Source organism: Cyprinodon tularosa, unplaced genomic scaffold, assembly GCF_016077235.1.
Source record: "Cyprinodon tularosa strain WSP-4 unplaced genomic scaffold, ASM1607723v1 ctg947, whole genome shotgun sequence".
In the NCBI taxonomy this organism is placed as follows: domain Eukaryota; kingdom Metazoa; phylum Chordata; class Actinopteri; order Cyprinodontiformes; family Cyprinodontidae; genus Cyprinodon; species Cyprinodon tularosa.
The window spans coordinates 488,346-505,518 of NW_024039726.1; the positions used below are offsets into that span (position 1 = coordinate 488,346).

A 17,173-nucleotide genomic window follows, 5' to 3' on the forward strand; every position below is an offset into this window, starting at 1 on the left:
ATATACTTAAAATGTAATTCAATTCAGGTCATTTATATAGCACCAATCAACAATACATGTCTCATCAAGGCTCTTTACATAGACAATTCAATCAGATTATACAGCCGAACTGAGTTTTCTATCTAAGGAAAATAATGTAACTGCAACGATTCATTGACTCGAAAGCAATCCCTCACACTGATGTGAGGGATGTAAAAGGATGTAGATGTCTACTATTTCATACCATTTCCAATTCCAAATTCATTTTATGTTTTTTTCAAAAAACTGCTAAAATGTAGATTATTAGTTTCTGAAACTTTCAGACCTATGGGAATCTAAAACCTTATAACTTAAATACGTAAAGTTAATAATACTTTGCATAACTGCACATGACCATATATATATCATATCCTTATTAGTGTTAGCCTGAATAAATAAGTGGACCCTGCTAACACGCATACATTTAATTAAAAATGCATAATTGAAAGTAACACAAACACAAACAATGTGTTGTCTAGTAATACTTGTAAAGTTTACCTCTAAGCATCTCAGTAAGGAATATGATGGGGTGTCATTATCTTGACAAAGCTAGGTGTACAGATGACTGCGAGCAATATTGAAAGATAGGTTTCAACACAGAGTACTACAGTCAGCTGCTCGACAAGCACAACCAAAAATTAAATATGTGTGCAAGGAGAGTCCAAATGCTGAAACGTAACCTTTAGAAGGCCAACAGGAGCCCTGAAGCTGTTAAACCTTTAAATGCTGTTTTTATTTTTGAAGAACACGCAAAATTGGATTCCACATAAATTGCATTTAAAATAAACAGAATATTGTGGTTGTTTTTTGTTTATCTTTCGATGTTATTGAGTAAAACCAAAACTGTCAAATTCTCAGATAATAAACACTAGTGTGTTGTGAACGCAGTTGCTCTGTAAGGGGAGGTAATTAACTGTTACACTGACTACTGGACTTGGCAAATTACCATAAACACTATCTTCTTGTGCCTGAAGCTCCATGTGATTCTTTTGTTTATTTGAGTGGGCGTATGCATGAATTCTAACAGCGCAAACACAGGCAAGCAGCGTAAATATTGGAAAACATGTTGTTAAAGCAGAACATAGAAACTGAAAGTTCAAACTGTCATGATGGGTATCAGGGAGGCCCAATATGCAGAACACTGACGACACGGATGGAAAGTTTAACAGAGTTTATTTGCAAGTTCACACATATAATAAAGACTGATGCAATGGTTCTGGGCTGGGACCGGTTCACTGGCGTCTGTGAGAGAGACAGTTTGGTTAGCGAAGGCTTGGCAGAGACTTGACTTGATTGTGTTCAGATTTGTACCTTGATGAATGTAGATGAGGCTTTGGGAGCGGAACTGTTGGGTCCGGAGAAAGCTTGGTTTGGCAGAGTCCTTAAGCTGTTTCAGCGTCTTACTTCTAAAGGCTGGTTTGACCTTGGCTTGTGTTTCCAGCTCGGAAACCTGAGCTGCTAGGAAATCCAGAGAGTGAGTCTTCAGGTTTGGCTCGGAGGGCAGGCTCGGCAGGTTAAGCTCTTCCAGAGCTTCACAGGAGGAAAAAACAGGAAACCTGGAAGCAGAGACAAAAAGGTTAGAATCCAGGTTGGACTCAAAGGAAACTTGGTTCACTAGGGATCTACGGCTTAAGTGCTAACCAACTGATTAAGACACTGCGGGGCAAGGTCTGAAGGCAGCTTAAGTAGTCCAGGTCCTCCAGATGATATCATCAGCTGCAGGTGTGCAGAGCAGCTCAGCAGGGAGGATCCAGGGCGGACTCTGCTGGAGAAAAGGTGTATTTCTCCAGCTCCCAACACAAACAGCGAGAGAAAATGTTAAAACATATCTCCAAACAGTGCAGGTACATCACTCATTTTACTTTTCTGCATTTAAATTTTCTTCTTTTATTTAGCATAATAATCAATTAGAAGAATTAATAACATATGCAGACTATGGATAGGAATGCTTCAGCTTATTAAAATGGAAAACTAGCAAAGTAACCGTGTCTTTAGCAATGCACAATATTCCATATTTCTGGATTATTTCTACCATTTAATATCAAAATTTCAAAATGCTAGCTGAGTACTCTCAGGATATCTATTGATTTATAGTATTTTCATTCAATGAATCTCTGAAGGGTATATCTCAATAAATTCAGATATAACAAGAGAGTTTAACCATGGTCATTAAACCAAACAGGTGCTTATATTTCTGGAGTGTGCGTTGACATTTTCTGGTAGATAGCTTCACTGATTTTGAAGTTAGAAATTTATTGGACCAACAGCAGCAGATGACATGGCTTCAAATATCACTCACTTTGGAAAATATAGTCTCGATCCCAAGCAGCCCTTGACCAGAATTTATTTTCATCTGAAAAGGTGAGTCTAAACCCCTGAGCTGTATTTTTTTTTTTTTTTCATCTTCTGGATAATTCAGTCAGGGATGTCCCCTCGAACACTAACTCTGGCTGCAGCTCATCCATTAAGGTTTGGAGCAGGTTTTGCCTTACAAGGATGTAGGTATTCATGCAGCTCGTGCAGCTTTCTCTCCTACACTTTTTCCTTCAACTTTCAATCAACTTTCCACTAATATTGTTTCGGTAGAACTATGAACACTGAGCAATCTTAACAGTCTTCTTTTAAGATATACATCCAGATTTTTGAACGAATTCAATCTGAAGGTAGGCAGTGTTTTTTGTATCCTAACATCATAGATAAAAAAAATAAATAAATAACTAATGTGAGGTTCCCCAGGATTCCATCCTAGGGCCAGTTTTGTGGGCATTTGTTTGCCTGAAAATTCACCTGGCCAGCCAAAGCCATTCTCACAGCAGCACATTCACATTGTGTATTTAATTTGGAAAGCCAAGCAGAGCTGGATTACGGCAAATTTTCGCAGAGCTTAAGGGAAGGTGAGACGGAATTCGTAACCTCAGAAAGGAGCAGTAGAAAAATCACAAAAAAGAAACCCGGCAGAGGGACAAATCAGGACAAGCTTAAAACAAGCTTTAAGCTTAAAACCAAAGTGGTAGACTGTAGGGGGACAGCGGTAGATTAGAGAAACCCACTGGGCATGCAGCACTAGAGGGGGCAAAAGGCTCCAGCAGGCCTGGGCTAGCCTCTAGAGACTAACCACAGGAGACAAAAGGAGGAGAGATGTACAAACAGAGCGCCTGAGCAGGGGAAAAGACGGATGCTCCTAGCTCTGAAGGACAGCAAACGAGGACAGCGATACACTTAGGAACCACACCAGGCAACAGGCAGGAGAGGGCACCAGACAGAGCACCAGTGTAGGGAGAGAAAGTGGTGTGAGACCGATGTCTATACTGGAGGTAGGACAACAACAGTCCTTCCTGTGTGTCCTTCCTAAATTATAACTGCTTTTAAAAGCAAGAGACAAACCTGTTAAGAGCATCCCAAAAGGTTGTCTCCACTGATTCCTTTACTCTAGGTAAAAGCCATATCTTGTCTCTGATTGGCTTTCATGATGAAAATGTAAACAAAGGTTCAGATTTTTCCACTTTTGCAATTTTGCTTCAACTGCTTTGCAGGCATGACAATGATTTAGCTTAGCTGAATTCACCATTTCACATTTGCCACACTAAAATTATGACTTTAACCTTCCTCTGCTTCATCTCACAGAGGTCCAGAGCCATGCTCTACATCAGGCATCCCCAAACTCAGTCCTCAAGGCCCCCTGTCCTGCAGGTTTTAGAGGTTTCTCTGCTTCAGCAAAGCTGGTTATAATGATTGCAGTAGACCAAAAGCCTGTTAATCAGCTTTCAATAAAAAAAAAACCTGCAGGACAATGGGCCTTGAGGACCGAGTTTGGGGATGCCTGCTCTACATAGATATAGCTGCTCCAGCTGTGACGTTTGGGACCAGAGTGAATGTACCTTTACACAAATTATAACAAACAAAAACATTTTTTTTCTTAAATTTGGAGATGACACATCTCCCAACATTATGATGGCTATTAAACCTTTCTGGACTGAAGGAGAACCAATCAAAAGTTAGCATACAGCTTCAGTTGCTTCAGAAAGAAACCACGGATCGTATTCATATTTAGTCATACTTATATACAAAGAAAAAAATATATGTAAAGTTATTTAATAAATGGCAAATATTAGTAAATATTTAATTTTGAAAATGTTAAAATTTTCAAACTGTGCTTCTTTTATACATTTCTATTACACTGTCTATCCATCTTCTTCTGTCTGTTAGGGTCACGAGGGGCTGGTGTTCATTTCCAGAAGTCTGTGTTAAAAAGGCAGGACACACCCTAGAAAGGCTGCCAGTCCACCAAAGGGTGACAAACAGACATGATACTACACATATAAAAAAGGTCATTTTAGAGTCAGCAATTAACAAAATAGTCATGACTTTGGACTATAGGAGGAAGCCAATGTATCGGGCAAAAACATATAAACTCCATACATAAACACATGACCTTCTTGCTGACAGCAGCTTTAATGTGCCAACATTTAGACCTCTGTTTTATCTTTACATTGTCATTCTTCCAAAGTTGTTTCCCTAATCAAACCTAGGAGAGGAAAATTTCTTTTCTATATCTCTGAAATACAGAGATATAGAAACTAGGAGAGGGACTATTTCATGTATTGTGGTCATAACTGAATATGTCCATTTCCCAACCATTTACAAGGATGTTTCATGACTGAATCATGTAGTGAAGCCGCACAATATAAACACAAAACTTGTTTTTGCTAAATGAACCATCTTTCCTATTTTTTCAGTGTGCATAAAAAAAGGATATGCAAATAAAACACACGGAGAAAAGGGCATTGCTGTGGCATATAAAACGTAATACTGAGCATGTGATGTGTTTTGGTTCGAATATTAAAGTCTGTTCACTGATAAGGAGCCAGTGTGAGAGCTTGAGTATCCTGGATCAGCCGCAGCTGTCTGATTGACTTTTTAGGTAGACTTGCGAAGACACCGTTGCAGTAATCGATTGGACTAAAGCTAAATGCATAGATGAGTTTTCTGAGATCCTACTAAAACATTAGTCCTTTAATCCTGAAAATGTTCTTCAGGTGTCAGAAGGTCGGCTTTTTTCAGTCTTTATTTGCTTCTAAAGGTTCACATCTGAGTACATCAACACTTTAAATTTCCTTGTTACTGAAATATGCTATACAAATAAACTTAAAAAATAATGTCTGGGTTATGATCAGTTAAATAAATAAATAGACGGAAATACATAGTTAAAAGATATCACTCTGTTAATTGGAAAAAAAAACAAAAGATAATATTTACATTTATTGACATAGAACTGTCAATAAATGTAGGAGAGCTTGTGATTCATTGACAAATCAGCTAAAAAGCTGACAGTTACTATGTTAACTTTCTAAAAGAAGTTACCTTGAACAGACAAACTGTTGAATCCCAAGTCTATTTTCACAGTCAACGGTATTCATTTTCCATAAATAAGGATGAAATATAGGCATTGGACATATATCAATATGTTAGCAATGTGTGGCCCCATCCCACAGATTGAGAAAGTGCCATGTCGACAAATGCACATGCAGCTATCAATACATTCATTTGGCAACCAGGGAGGACGCTGACATTAATTCAGTGCTTCACTCAGTTATCCTAATGCATCGCAGCATATCTATTAGGGATTCAAAACTGTAACTCGCACACACGCAAATCTTTGGGAAGCCTATAGTATAATAGGAATTAAGTCTATTTGGCTCTAAGCACGCAGCCACCTTTCAAGTTTCGCAGCTGTCGCACTGACAGCTTCAACAAACATGACTGTCAGCACGACATAATGTATTTCACATTGCAGCACATTAAGTTATCACTTCACGTGTTTTTTTTATGCCTGTATGAGAGTTAAAGGAAGCGATGATACACAAATGACAAATTGTGCTTGCCTGAAGGTTAGAGCAGCATGCTTTTGGGGGAGGGCTTGGCTGACTTAAATGAATGAGTAATGCTCTCCCATCCCTCAGCAGCTACTTTTGAAGTGCCCTTGGAAAAGGCACTGAACCCCCCAATTGCTCAAATTGAGCTGCTCAGTGCCCAGAAATGCAAAACTATGACTGCACTGGGTGGTTACCAAATGGAATTGAATGAAAGAGGTCACCCAAGGTGGGAAAATGCGCTTCCTGCAAAGGTTGGGCTCTGTTCTGAAGTCCAGGTGGGAATATTTTGTCAGCTAATACCTCACCATCATTTGAGACTCGTTATTTATTCAAAAAGATTGAATTAAAACAGGCAAAACAATTATGAACTATATTTCTAATATAAATGTTGTTTTTATATATTTATTGGCTTTCATTTATTCAGAAACTTATTATTTTCTTTGTGTTTTATAGCAAAATATACTCACAAATGCATTGGTGCATGCCATCTATTATATTAACTTCAAAAGGCATTAATCTAATCTCATCTTATGACATTAAAGTTCAGACTCTCCGTAACATCGCCAAAGCTAAGTTAGATGCTGAATGCTGCTGTTACAAGTCAAGAGCCTTTGATCTGGAGGGTCAAGTTCAATTTGACCACCTTTATTATTCTGCATAAAATTTATAGCACAGCTATTACTAAAGATCAATAGCACTTTAACTGCTCCAATGATATTGAAACCTGCACTGATTTACAAGCACATTGGTCTGGTCAAATCAAGACAAAGCACAACTGCACAGCCATATTTGGCTGTTGTTTGTTGCTGTCTAAATGCCGTCCTCTTCTCTTTATCATTTCAGGGATTGTTTTCAAAGCCCGATGATAGATAAATACCTAAATTAAACAATAGAGGGATTTCTATTGGTTGGACTTCAGTGTATGAATGCATGCATTTTATTTATATTCAATGTCTTAAAACCCATAATCACAGTTAACTGTATTTTGGAAAGATATTTTTCACAAGCAGCGGATTTGTGTATTATTGGTCTCACCACTATAGACAAACATGTCCACATCAGGTCTAACAAACACACAACTGACCCTCTGTACAAATATAGAAGAGCAGGGGGGCACAGCATGTGTTTACGTTAGAGTGCCCATGACCGGTGTACTGGAACGTTGGGCATTCTCCATGCTGCCAAGGATTAGTCACCAGGACTTCCAAAAAACAACTGGCAGGTGGGCAGATGAAAAGATGGACTACCAGTAGAGAGTGAAAATATTTTGAACTTAATATGTGGAGTGCATTGCTTCTAGCAGCAAGGTTGGCATTTGATTACAGACTACAAATAACTGTCACTTGGGAGTTACTTCGAGGCAACCATTGCAATTTAACTCCTCAGAAATCAAGGATTTGTGTCTTCTTGACATCTGCTTCAAAAAAGGCAGTGTGTCAGCCTGCTTATTGTGGGACATTTTTGTTGGGAGCTGGAGAAAATCCCATCTTTCTCCAGCAGAGTCCGCCGTGGATCCTCTGAGGGAGCCTCCTGCACAGCTGCAGCTCATCTAGATCATCAGAGGATCCACTATATAAGCTGTCTTCAGACCTTGCCTCAACGCCGCAGTGTTGTTCCAGTTGGCCAGCGCTAAAGCCTAGATCTTTGTTGTATTTCCATGACTTTGAATCCAGGTTGGATTCTAACCACTGTCTCTGTGTTTCCAGGAAACCCGTGCCTCCTCTGTGAAAGCTCAGGAAGAGCTAACCTGCCAAGCCGACCCTCAGAGCCAAACCCTGAAGATTCTCAGAGAACCTCCAAGCAGCTCTGGACTAGAGCTGGGAAACCAAGGCCAAGGTCTGCTCAAGCTAGACGTGAGACGCTGAAGCAGCAAACGGACTCTGCTGATAAACTCTTCTCCAGAACCAACAGTGACTCTCCCAAAGTAAACCTCAAGAACCCTCAAGGTACAATCAGTGAACCTGTGGAAATCAAACCCTGTCAGCAGTCACTAACTGTGCTGTCTCCCTCGCAGACTCCGGTGAACCAGAACCCAGACCAGAACCTGAATCAGTACATTCTGTGTGTAGTGCTTTAATAAACTGTTAAACTTTCCATCCTTGTGTCAGTGGTGTTCTGCATAACTGGGTCTCCATTTTAGAACCCATCATGACAGAACACTGCGGCCAAACTCAAGGCCCAGCAGATCACCATCTCCGTCGACTAGAGGAACAGGCTGCCCAGATCCATGGACACGGCCTGGCTCTACGTGAGTTAAACACCCAAATAGAAAGACAGAATCAAGCTATTCAAGGCTACGTTAATTACTTCAACAGCGCTAATGCTGCATCCGTACAGCAACCTTTTCCGGGTCCAGTCCCTCCCCCGAGGTCACAACCTGTGACGTCATCAGAGTTCCGTCCTAGTCTCCCAGAGAAATTCTCCGGTAACATGAAAGACTGTAAAGGTTTTTTATTCCAATGCCGGTTGATCTTTCAGAACTCTCCTGGTAGTTTTTCCACAGATCACAAGAAGATAACATTCATTCTCTCTCAGTTAACAGGAAGAGCCTTGGAATGGGCTCAGGCAAGATTTGCCATTGACGACAGTTTAAATTGCCATTTTTCTGACTTCATTGCTGAATTTACCCAGGTCTTCAACCAGGAGACTGACCAAACTATTGATTCCAGAGCTCTTTTCAACCTTAAACAGGGTAATTCTTCGGTGGCTGAATTCTCAATTAACTTCCGGGTTAAGGCGGCAGCTTCCGGATGGAACCAAAGCGCTTTGAAAGGTGCCTTCTTCATGGCTTTAAACGAACAGATCAAAGATGAACTCGCAACCCTCAATGAACCTGCCTCCCTCGAAGATTTAATTTGCCTCTCCATCAGACTAGATAACAGAATTCGAGCCAGAAACAGTTCTAGGAAGCAGAGTAATTTTTCTTCTGCCTCACATAACGTGACTGTTTGTTCTCCCTCTACAGAGCAGATGCCCACTCAGAGGTCTAAGCCCCAGTCTCTACCATTGCCTGTTCAGGCCTCTCATTCAGGCGAAAGGGATTTCGAACCTATGCAGGTGGGACATACTAGGCTCACTCCTGAGGAGAGACGGAGGCGTTTCTTAAGTAAACTGTGTATCTACTGTGGTGAGAGTGGACACTTAATCGCCTCCTGCCCGGCAAGATCAAAAGCCGGGGCCCACCAGAGGATCTGAGGAGTCTGGCGGGCCAAATAAACACTAAAAAATCTCCTCGATTGTTGCTGCCAGCCACACTCTTCTGTGATAACCAAAGTCTCTCTTTCTCCGCTTTCATCGACTCAGGTTGTGAGCGTAACCTAATCGACTCTAACCTCGTCCAGCAACTCCAGATTAAAACCGTTCCCCTCTCTCAGCCTCTCAGCGTGTCCGCCATAGACGGAAAAAGACTCCATCGTGTTACCCATCAAACCCAGCCCCTCGAGCTACTTTTGTCAGGTAACCACCGAGAAACAATAACTTTCTTTGTTTTTCCCTCTGCATGTTCCCCACTGGTCCTCGGGTTCGAGTGGTTGGAGAAGCATAACCCTCACATTAACTGGACTAAACGTCTCCTGGAATCATGGTCTTCTACGTGCCACGAAACATGCCTTCTTTCCGCTGCCCCTTTGGTGGGGTCTCCTAGAGGTGGGGGGGAGATGGACTCTCCTGACCTTTCTTCAGTTCCCTCTGAGTACCATGATTTAGCCCCCGTCTTCAGTAAGGTCAGTGCGACATCCCTACCTCCACATAGACCTTACGACTGCGCCATTGAACTTTTACCTGGTGCTCCTCTTCCTAGCAGCAGATTGTATAACATTTCCAAACCCGAAAGAGAAACTATGGAAAAATACATCAACGAATCATTAGCTGCTGGAATAATCCGTCCTTCTTCCTCTCCTTTGGGCGCCGGTTTCTTCTTCGTGGGCAAGAAGGATGGTTCCCTGAGACCTTGCATTGATTATCGAGGTTTGAACCAGATCACAATTAAAAACAAATACCCACTGCCTCTTCTCGCCTCTGCTTTCGAACCAGTACAGGGTGCTACTGTGTTTTCCAAACTGGACTTAAGAAACGCCTATCATCTCCTTAGGATACGAGAGGGCGATGAATGGAAAACTGCCTTTAAGACACCCTTGGGCCAATTCGAATACCTGGTGATGCCCTTCGGTCTAACAAACGCTCCAGCCTGCTTCATGGCCCTAGTAAATGATGTTCTCAGAGATTTCCTCAACGTGTTTGTTTTTGTGTACATTGATGACATTCTCATTCATTCCAAGGACCTCCATGAACACAAGAGACATGTCCGTCTTGTCTTACAGAGACTACTGGAGAATAAGCTGTTTGTGAAAGCCGAGAAGTGCGAATTTCATCAACCTTCAGTCACCTTTTTGGGGTTTGTGCTCGAGGGCGGCCAGGTAAAACCTTCAGAGGACAAGATCAAAGCAGTCTTAGACTGGCCTGTTCCTGAGAACCGAAAACAGTTACAGAGGTTTTTAGGGTTTGCTAATTTCTATCGTCGATTCATAAGGAACTACAGTCAAACCGCCCTTCCATTAACCTCTCTGACTTCCATTAAACGAACTTTTCAATGGACTCCCGAGGCTCAAGCAGCATTTGAGAAACTAAAATCCTTGTTTTCCAGAGCACCTGTACTTATTCAACCTGATCCGGCAAAACAGTTCATCGTAGAGGTGGATGCTTCAGATTCCGGTGTTGGAGCTGTTCTCTCCCAGAGGCTCAACTCAGATCAAAGAATACATCCATGTGCTTTCTTCTCCCGTAGGCTCTCTTCTGCTGAACAGAACTATGACGTGGGTGACCGAGAGCTCCTGGCTATTAAGCTGGCGTTGGAAGAATGGAGGCATTGGCTGGAGGGAGCTGAGCACCCGGTTCTTGTGTGGACAGACCACAAAAACCTGGCTTACATCCAGTCAACTAAACAGGCTAATCCTCGCCAGTCCAGGTGGTCAATCTTCTTCTCACGATTCAATCTAATCATTTCCTACAGACCCGGATCCAAGAACGTGAAGCCCGATTCTCTCTCTCGTCTCTACTCCGTCGATCATCCAGAGACACCTGAACCTGTCCTCCCAGCTTCATGTACCGTAGGAGTGGTCAACTGGGAGATAATGGATCTCATCAACTCTGCCCTTGCCACTGAACCAGATCCAGGTACCGGTCCGTCTAACCGCACATATGTCCCATCTTCTGTCAGGTCCCGTCTTATCCAGTGGATGCATGCCGCCAAATTCTCCGCTCATCCAGGAGTGAGTAGGACAGTTGCTCTCATCTCCAGGCGCTTCTGGTGGCCCACTCTCCACAGAGACGTAAAGGAGTATGTGTTGGCTTGCCCCACATGTGCCCGTAACAAAGCCTCACACCAACCTCCTTCAGGCCTGCTTCAACCACTTCCTGTTCCCTCGTGTCCTTGGTCCCATATCGCCATTGATTTCGTCACCAGTCTCCCTGTCTCTCGAGGTATGTCCACCATACTAACCATTGTTGACCGTTTCTCGAAATCCTGCCATCTAGTTCCCCTCAGAAAACTTCCCACGGCCTTCCAGACAGCTCAGCTGCTAATTAAACATGTTTTCCGGCTTCATGGCATTCCCCAGGAAATCCTCTCGGACAGAGGTCCCCAATTCATCTCTCAGGTATGGAAGGCTTTCTGTTCTGCTCTCGGTTGCAAACCATCTCTCACTTCAGGTTACCACCCTCAATCGAATGGCCAGACCGAACGCATGAACCAGCAGCTGGAATCCACTCTCCGCTGTCTTACATCCAATAACCCCGTGGATTGGAGTCAATATCTCCCGTGGATAGAATATGCCCATAACTCACTCCGTTCTGCATCCACTGGACAGTCTCCATTCCAGGTCAGTCTCGGATACCAACCACCTCTTTTCCTTGCAGATGAGAGAGAGATATCGGTGCTGTCCGTTAACCAACACATCCGTCGCTGCCAAAGGATTTGGAGGGAGACCATCCCCACACTCAACCAGTCATCCGAGTCAGTCAAACGTTTCGCCGACGCCAAGAGACGTCCCGCCCCTGAGTATTCTGTGGGCCAGGAGGTGTGGCTCTCCACTCGAGACATCCCCCTCAAGGGGATGTCTCGAAAACTCTCCCCGAGATTCATAGGACCCTTCAAAATCTCTCGAGTCATCAACCCTTCAGCTGTCCGTCTCCAACTTCCCCAGTCCCTCCGAATCCACCCTACTTTCCACGTCTCCCAGATCAAGCCTGTTTCCTCGAGTCCTCTGTGCCCACCGTCCGACTCCCCACCACCCGCCCTGGAGGTCGATGGCCGTCCGGCCTTCACAGTGCGCCGCATTGTAGACTCCCGTCGACGAGGTCGCGGATGGCAGTACCTCGTCGACTGGGAGGGCTACGGACCGGAGGATCGTCAGTGGGTCCCTGGCTCGTACATCCTCGACCCTGCGCTCATCGAGGAGTACGAGCGTTCCTGCCCATCTACCTCTTCCGGACCGCCAAGGGGCGGTCGTTGAGGGGGGGGGTACTGTTGGGAGCTGGAGAAAATCCCATCTTTCTCCAGCAGAGTCCGCCGTGGATCCTCTGAGGGAGCCTCCTGCACAGCTGCAGCTCATCTAGATCATCAGAGGATCCACTATATAAGCTGTCTTCAGACCTTGCCTCAACGCCGCAGTGTTGTTCCAGTTGGCCAGCGCTAAAGCCTAGATCTTTGTTGTATTTCCATGACTTTGAATCCAGGTTGGATTCTAACCACTGTCTCTGTGTTTCCAGGAAACCCGTGCCTCCTCTGTGAAAGCTCAGGAAGAGCTAACCTGCCAAGCCGACCCTCAGAGCCAAACCCTGAAGATTCTCAGAGAACCTCCAAGCAGCTCTGGACTAGAGCTGGGAAACCAAGGCCAAGGTCTGCTCAAGCTAGACGTGAGACGCTGAAGCAGCAAACGGACTCTGCTGATAAACTCTTCTCCAGAACCAACAGTGACTCTCCCAAAGTAAACCTCAAGAACCCTCAAGGTACAATCAGTGAACCTGTGGAAATCAAACCCTGTCAGCAGTCACTAACTGTGCTGTCTCCCTCGCAGACTCCGGTGAACCAGAACCCAGACCAGAACCTGAATCAGTACATTCTGTGTGTAGTGCTTTAATAAACTGTTAAACTTTCCATCCTTGTGTCAGTGGTGTTCTGCATAACTGGGTCTCCATTTGAGAACCCATCATGACAATTTTACACATCAAAAGATTGATTTTTATGACAATTTATAGTTTTTCAGAGCCTCCAAAGTAGTTTTTCTGTCATTTTAGCATTTATTTATTTATGTAGCTCAAAAACAACGTTTTGATATCAATATAACTCCATTTACATCTTGATAATTTATATAACACCTGTTTAAAGGGAATTTCTGTTCAAAGTAACTAAAATGTCAAATTTATAACATTTATATAGAAAATAATATGCTGGGCTTCCTTCGCACATATACATGTATGAACTTGAATGGCATCCCAGGCTTTAACCCACCTTCCGCAACACTTTCATCTCTTCTTGGAAGGCTTTTCAACATATTTAGTGCTATGTTTGTGATTAACTTTTCTCTCGGAAAAGCATTGTTGAGGTCAAACACTGATGTTGAGAATAAAAGCCTTGCTGAATTGTCTGCTGTGACTGATTGGGGTTTATAAAGACAGAAGAAAATATTTGGTAATAGCTGCCTGTACATCTCTGCTGATTGTACCACAAAACCAAGAACTGCACATGGTTTACTGAAAGTTATGAGCAGACATGGGTTGTTATATGGTTCTTACTGTATAATAACATGGAGTTAAAATATCCTAGTTTAACAAATATAAATATTAATGAGCTTGTGTTCCTGGCAACCTTGCAAGAAAATCTTTAGCCAACAGCTGGATGGTTTCTACAACTAATTTAAGTTATATTGTTGTATTTTCTGCTATAGCCACGGTATTAAACACAGGAATGGAAATAGACTTTATCTAATTCAGTTTTTTATTTGTGTGGCAACCTTTTGATTTGAAAAATTTGTAAATAAATTTGTAAGAAGCCTAATAATAAGCCTGTGATTGATGTTGTTGGACTTGCTCTATAAACCATCAATATGCAGTGATAGCACATTCTTTAAAGCTTGAGAGAGAACTTAAAGTCAGTTTAGTGTCTTAACAAAAAGGTATTTTGCACAATTGTTTTAAATGACAGTTATAGCTGCAGTAAAACCTCCTATTATTGGTTTATAAAACATTAATGGCTTCATTATAATATAATCTTATAATAATTTAAAAATCTCTATAATAGATAGTCTTTAAAGATGTGCTTTGTTGGCTCAATCTTTATGTTTGAGCCAACTTTTCTAAAAATTAGGGATTTACATTAACTTTCATTTATCATTCATTGATTTCTATGGTTAAACACTGACCTTTGCTCTGACAGTTACAGCAAAACTAAAGTAATAAATAAAAATGCAATTATTTTACTTTATTCATTAGATGTTAAACAAAAGAAAAAAACTTTACTAATGGAGACCAGACTTTCGCCCTATTGGGAGCAGTGGGTACTCCTGCATAGTATATGTTAAGAAAATGATCCTTACACTGTAACAAATGTTAGACAACACATTCACACATAAAGGGTTTTTCAACACTTGCTCAGTTCTGTGAGTCATCTTCAGCAGCCAACAGTTAAGGTCATTTCTAAAACGGAATTTTCATCTTTTGAATCCACATTCTGCGAGTTCACAGTAAAAGTCAACGTGAAGCTCTGTGTCAGATTCAAGGTCCTCTTTTCAGAGAAAGAATTAAACAAAATGGAACACATGAAAAAAATCTCAAATCTTTGGGGAATTGCATTGATTTTCTCATTTACTCAGTCCCTTGTTAACAATACAACAGCGGTGCATTTCCACCTCCACTAACTCAGACCAGTTAAAAACAGTTTGCAATTTGTTAACACATTTCAGACAATCACAGGAATCTGCAACATATACATACACTACATCTGCAACAAAATCCATTTTTTGCAACAAAACAAACCTGATCCTTAAAAACATTCAGCTAATCAAGTCTTGAATTTCAACATTGCATAATAAATGCAAAACAAATGCAAATTATTTGACTTTCTTCTTTTGGCCTCAAACAAATAAAAAGAAAAATATTTATATTATTTTTCATCTCATGAATCTTTATTTTAAAAATCTACTAAAACATAACATGAACGGATTAACAAGAAACAAAAAGATCTTTGTTACAGTCTTATGTGGAGTATCTATGCAGATATTCAGACAGAGGAACTGCTGAAACAATCATTTTTGTATAACCTTTATTTAGAAACTCACTGTTCATTTTGCCATAATTTTGGAGAGCCGAAGTTGAAAGTCTTAAGAGCCACACGCTGCTCTGGGGCTGCAGGTTTCAGCCTCAGCTACAACCAGTACCCTTGTTTATTAAATCACCTTTGTGATCTACTTGACTCCAACTGGATCCCAAGAGTCTACATGTATAAGAGCATGTTGGTAAATGGGCTGCAGCAAGCAGAGGTTATATGTAGAGGATTCACAACCTGCTGATACCTTAAAATAACATTTCCATATTTGATTACCAATAGAATGTAGTAGTCCCATGTTATCAACCCTAAACTGATGAAGTTGGTTTAACATATTCTACTCTATAATCTGAACAGATCTGGAAAAGCAGAACCCTTGAGGCTCAAGGGGTGAGATTATATTTTTACAGGAATTTACTAAAAGTTCTGATCATGTTCAGAATATTAAACCCTCACCTTATTGCTTGTGATCAAGGTTGAATTGAAATTTGGCAACACGTGGAATAACTTTGAAGGTCCAAACTTAAGACAGATCCCAATTGGGGTAACAGAGCAGTGCCATAATCCCCTTTATCTCCACTGTCAGCAGAGTATAGGTGTTTCACCGCATCACCTCAGCGCGCTTATTTGGCCAGCAGTTAAACTTCACCTGCTGCAGCTTTTCTTACTTTCTTTATCTATCTTAAACATGCACACCAGCTTCCCTAAATACTTTCTACAACTCCCTGGATCCAGAGGAGTCTACAGTAGGTCAACTATCAAAGCCATCGTGCGCGCTTCTGCCCCCCCTTCACCCTCCAACCCGCCATCAGTCACTCAGCCACGGATTAATCCAAGCAGCCACCCGAGACAACCGATCAGTCACTCATCAGCGGCACTCACCCAACATGCCACCCATCTAGAGCCGCACATCAGTTTGCTCTGCGGGAGTGATTTCGCGCATCGGGCTCTTACCTTGAGCGCTTCAATATCCAAAGATGTAGAGCGGTCCATGACTGATTCCGTAGAGCTGCAATTCAAGCAGAAAGTCCAAAAAGGTCGGAGATGAACAGAAGTAAACAGAAATGGGAACACAAAAAAAAAAGTTAGAGAAGCTCTCTAGAGTCCCAAACTCTGCTGCTGCTGCAGCATCATCTCCCCGCCTGGATTAGTTTGAATATTCCAACAGGGCGACGGATTCTCTCGGTTTTGAGCCTCCAGGTGGGTTGGCAGAAATCAGGACTTCACGACGGGGAAGTTCCCAATACCACACACAGACACAGAAATATCCAACCTCCGCTCTGTCAAGTAGGAGAGAGCGCAGAGCCGTGCGTAAAAATGCTCTCCAGCAGCTGCTTTTGCGCACTTGGCGATCCCTGCTCTCTGTGGCTGTTACATCTGAGTGAGAAACATTCCCCCCCTCCCTTTCCTTCCCTCTGCTGGAATGATGCCGGGATTCTGCCTCCCCCTTTTACAGTCACTCAGCGGATGGATGCCGTTACGTTATTATCCCGGCGCGTATCCCAGCTCAGGTGGCGTTCAGTCTGCTGTCGCTGCAGCGGTAGATGGCACATTGAGAAGGGACGGTCCGAGTAAAGAGAGAGGGAGTCTAGCCTGAGCGATTTCCATGCGGCAAACCGCCAGAGATATGAGCTCTCCCCCGAAAGAGGAGAGGAGAGAGGGAGAGAGAGAGAGGGGGAGAGAGGATAAACCTGCTGAGAGAAATGCTGAGGAGAGGAGAGCAGTGGGGAGACGGGAGGAGCGAAGCAGGGAAGGTTGCTGTATATTATTTCAATGACTGACGTACCAGTGTGTGTGTGGGGTGTGTGTGTGTGTGTGTGTGTGTCTAGAGGAGAGAGAGAGAGGGAGTCTGGGGTGGGGGTGCGCTCTAATCAAGTAGATGAATCGACAATGCTGCTTTGCCACTAAAGTCCAGAGAGATTTAAATGCAGAGACTCTGGAGAAGATTTAACAGAAAGCCAGG

The 17,173-nt window shown here is 42.6% G+C and overlaps 1 protein-coding gene across 1 annotated transcript in view; it reads right to left on the reverse strand.

Moving 5' to 3' along the window:
• LOC119776628 (zeta-sarcoglycan-like) overlaps nt 1-16,359 on the reverse strand; it is a 475,955-nt gene extending 459,596 nt beyond the window's left edge. Inside the window, exon 1 of the mRNA XM_038275169.1 lies at nt 16,165-16,359. Within this exon, the coding sequence (XP_038131097.1) occupies nt 16,165-16,203 (39 nt within the window). The 5' untranslated portion in view covers nt 16,204-16,359. The remainder of the gene's footprint in view (nt 1-16,164) is intronic.
• Between the last annotated feature and the right edge of the window lie 814 nt (nt 16,360-17,173).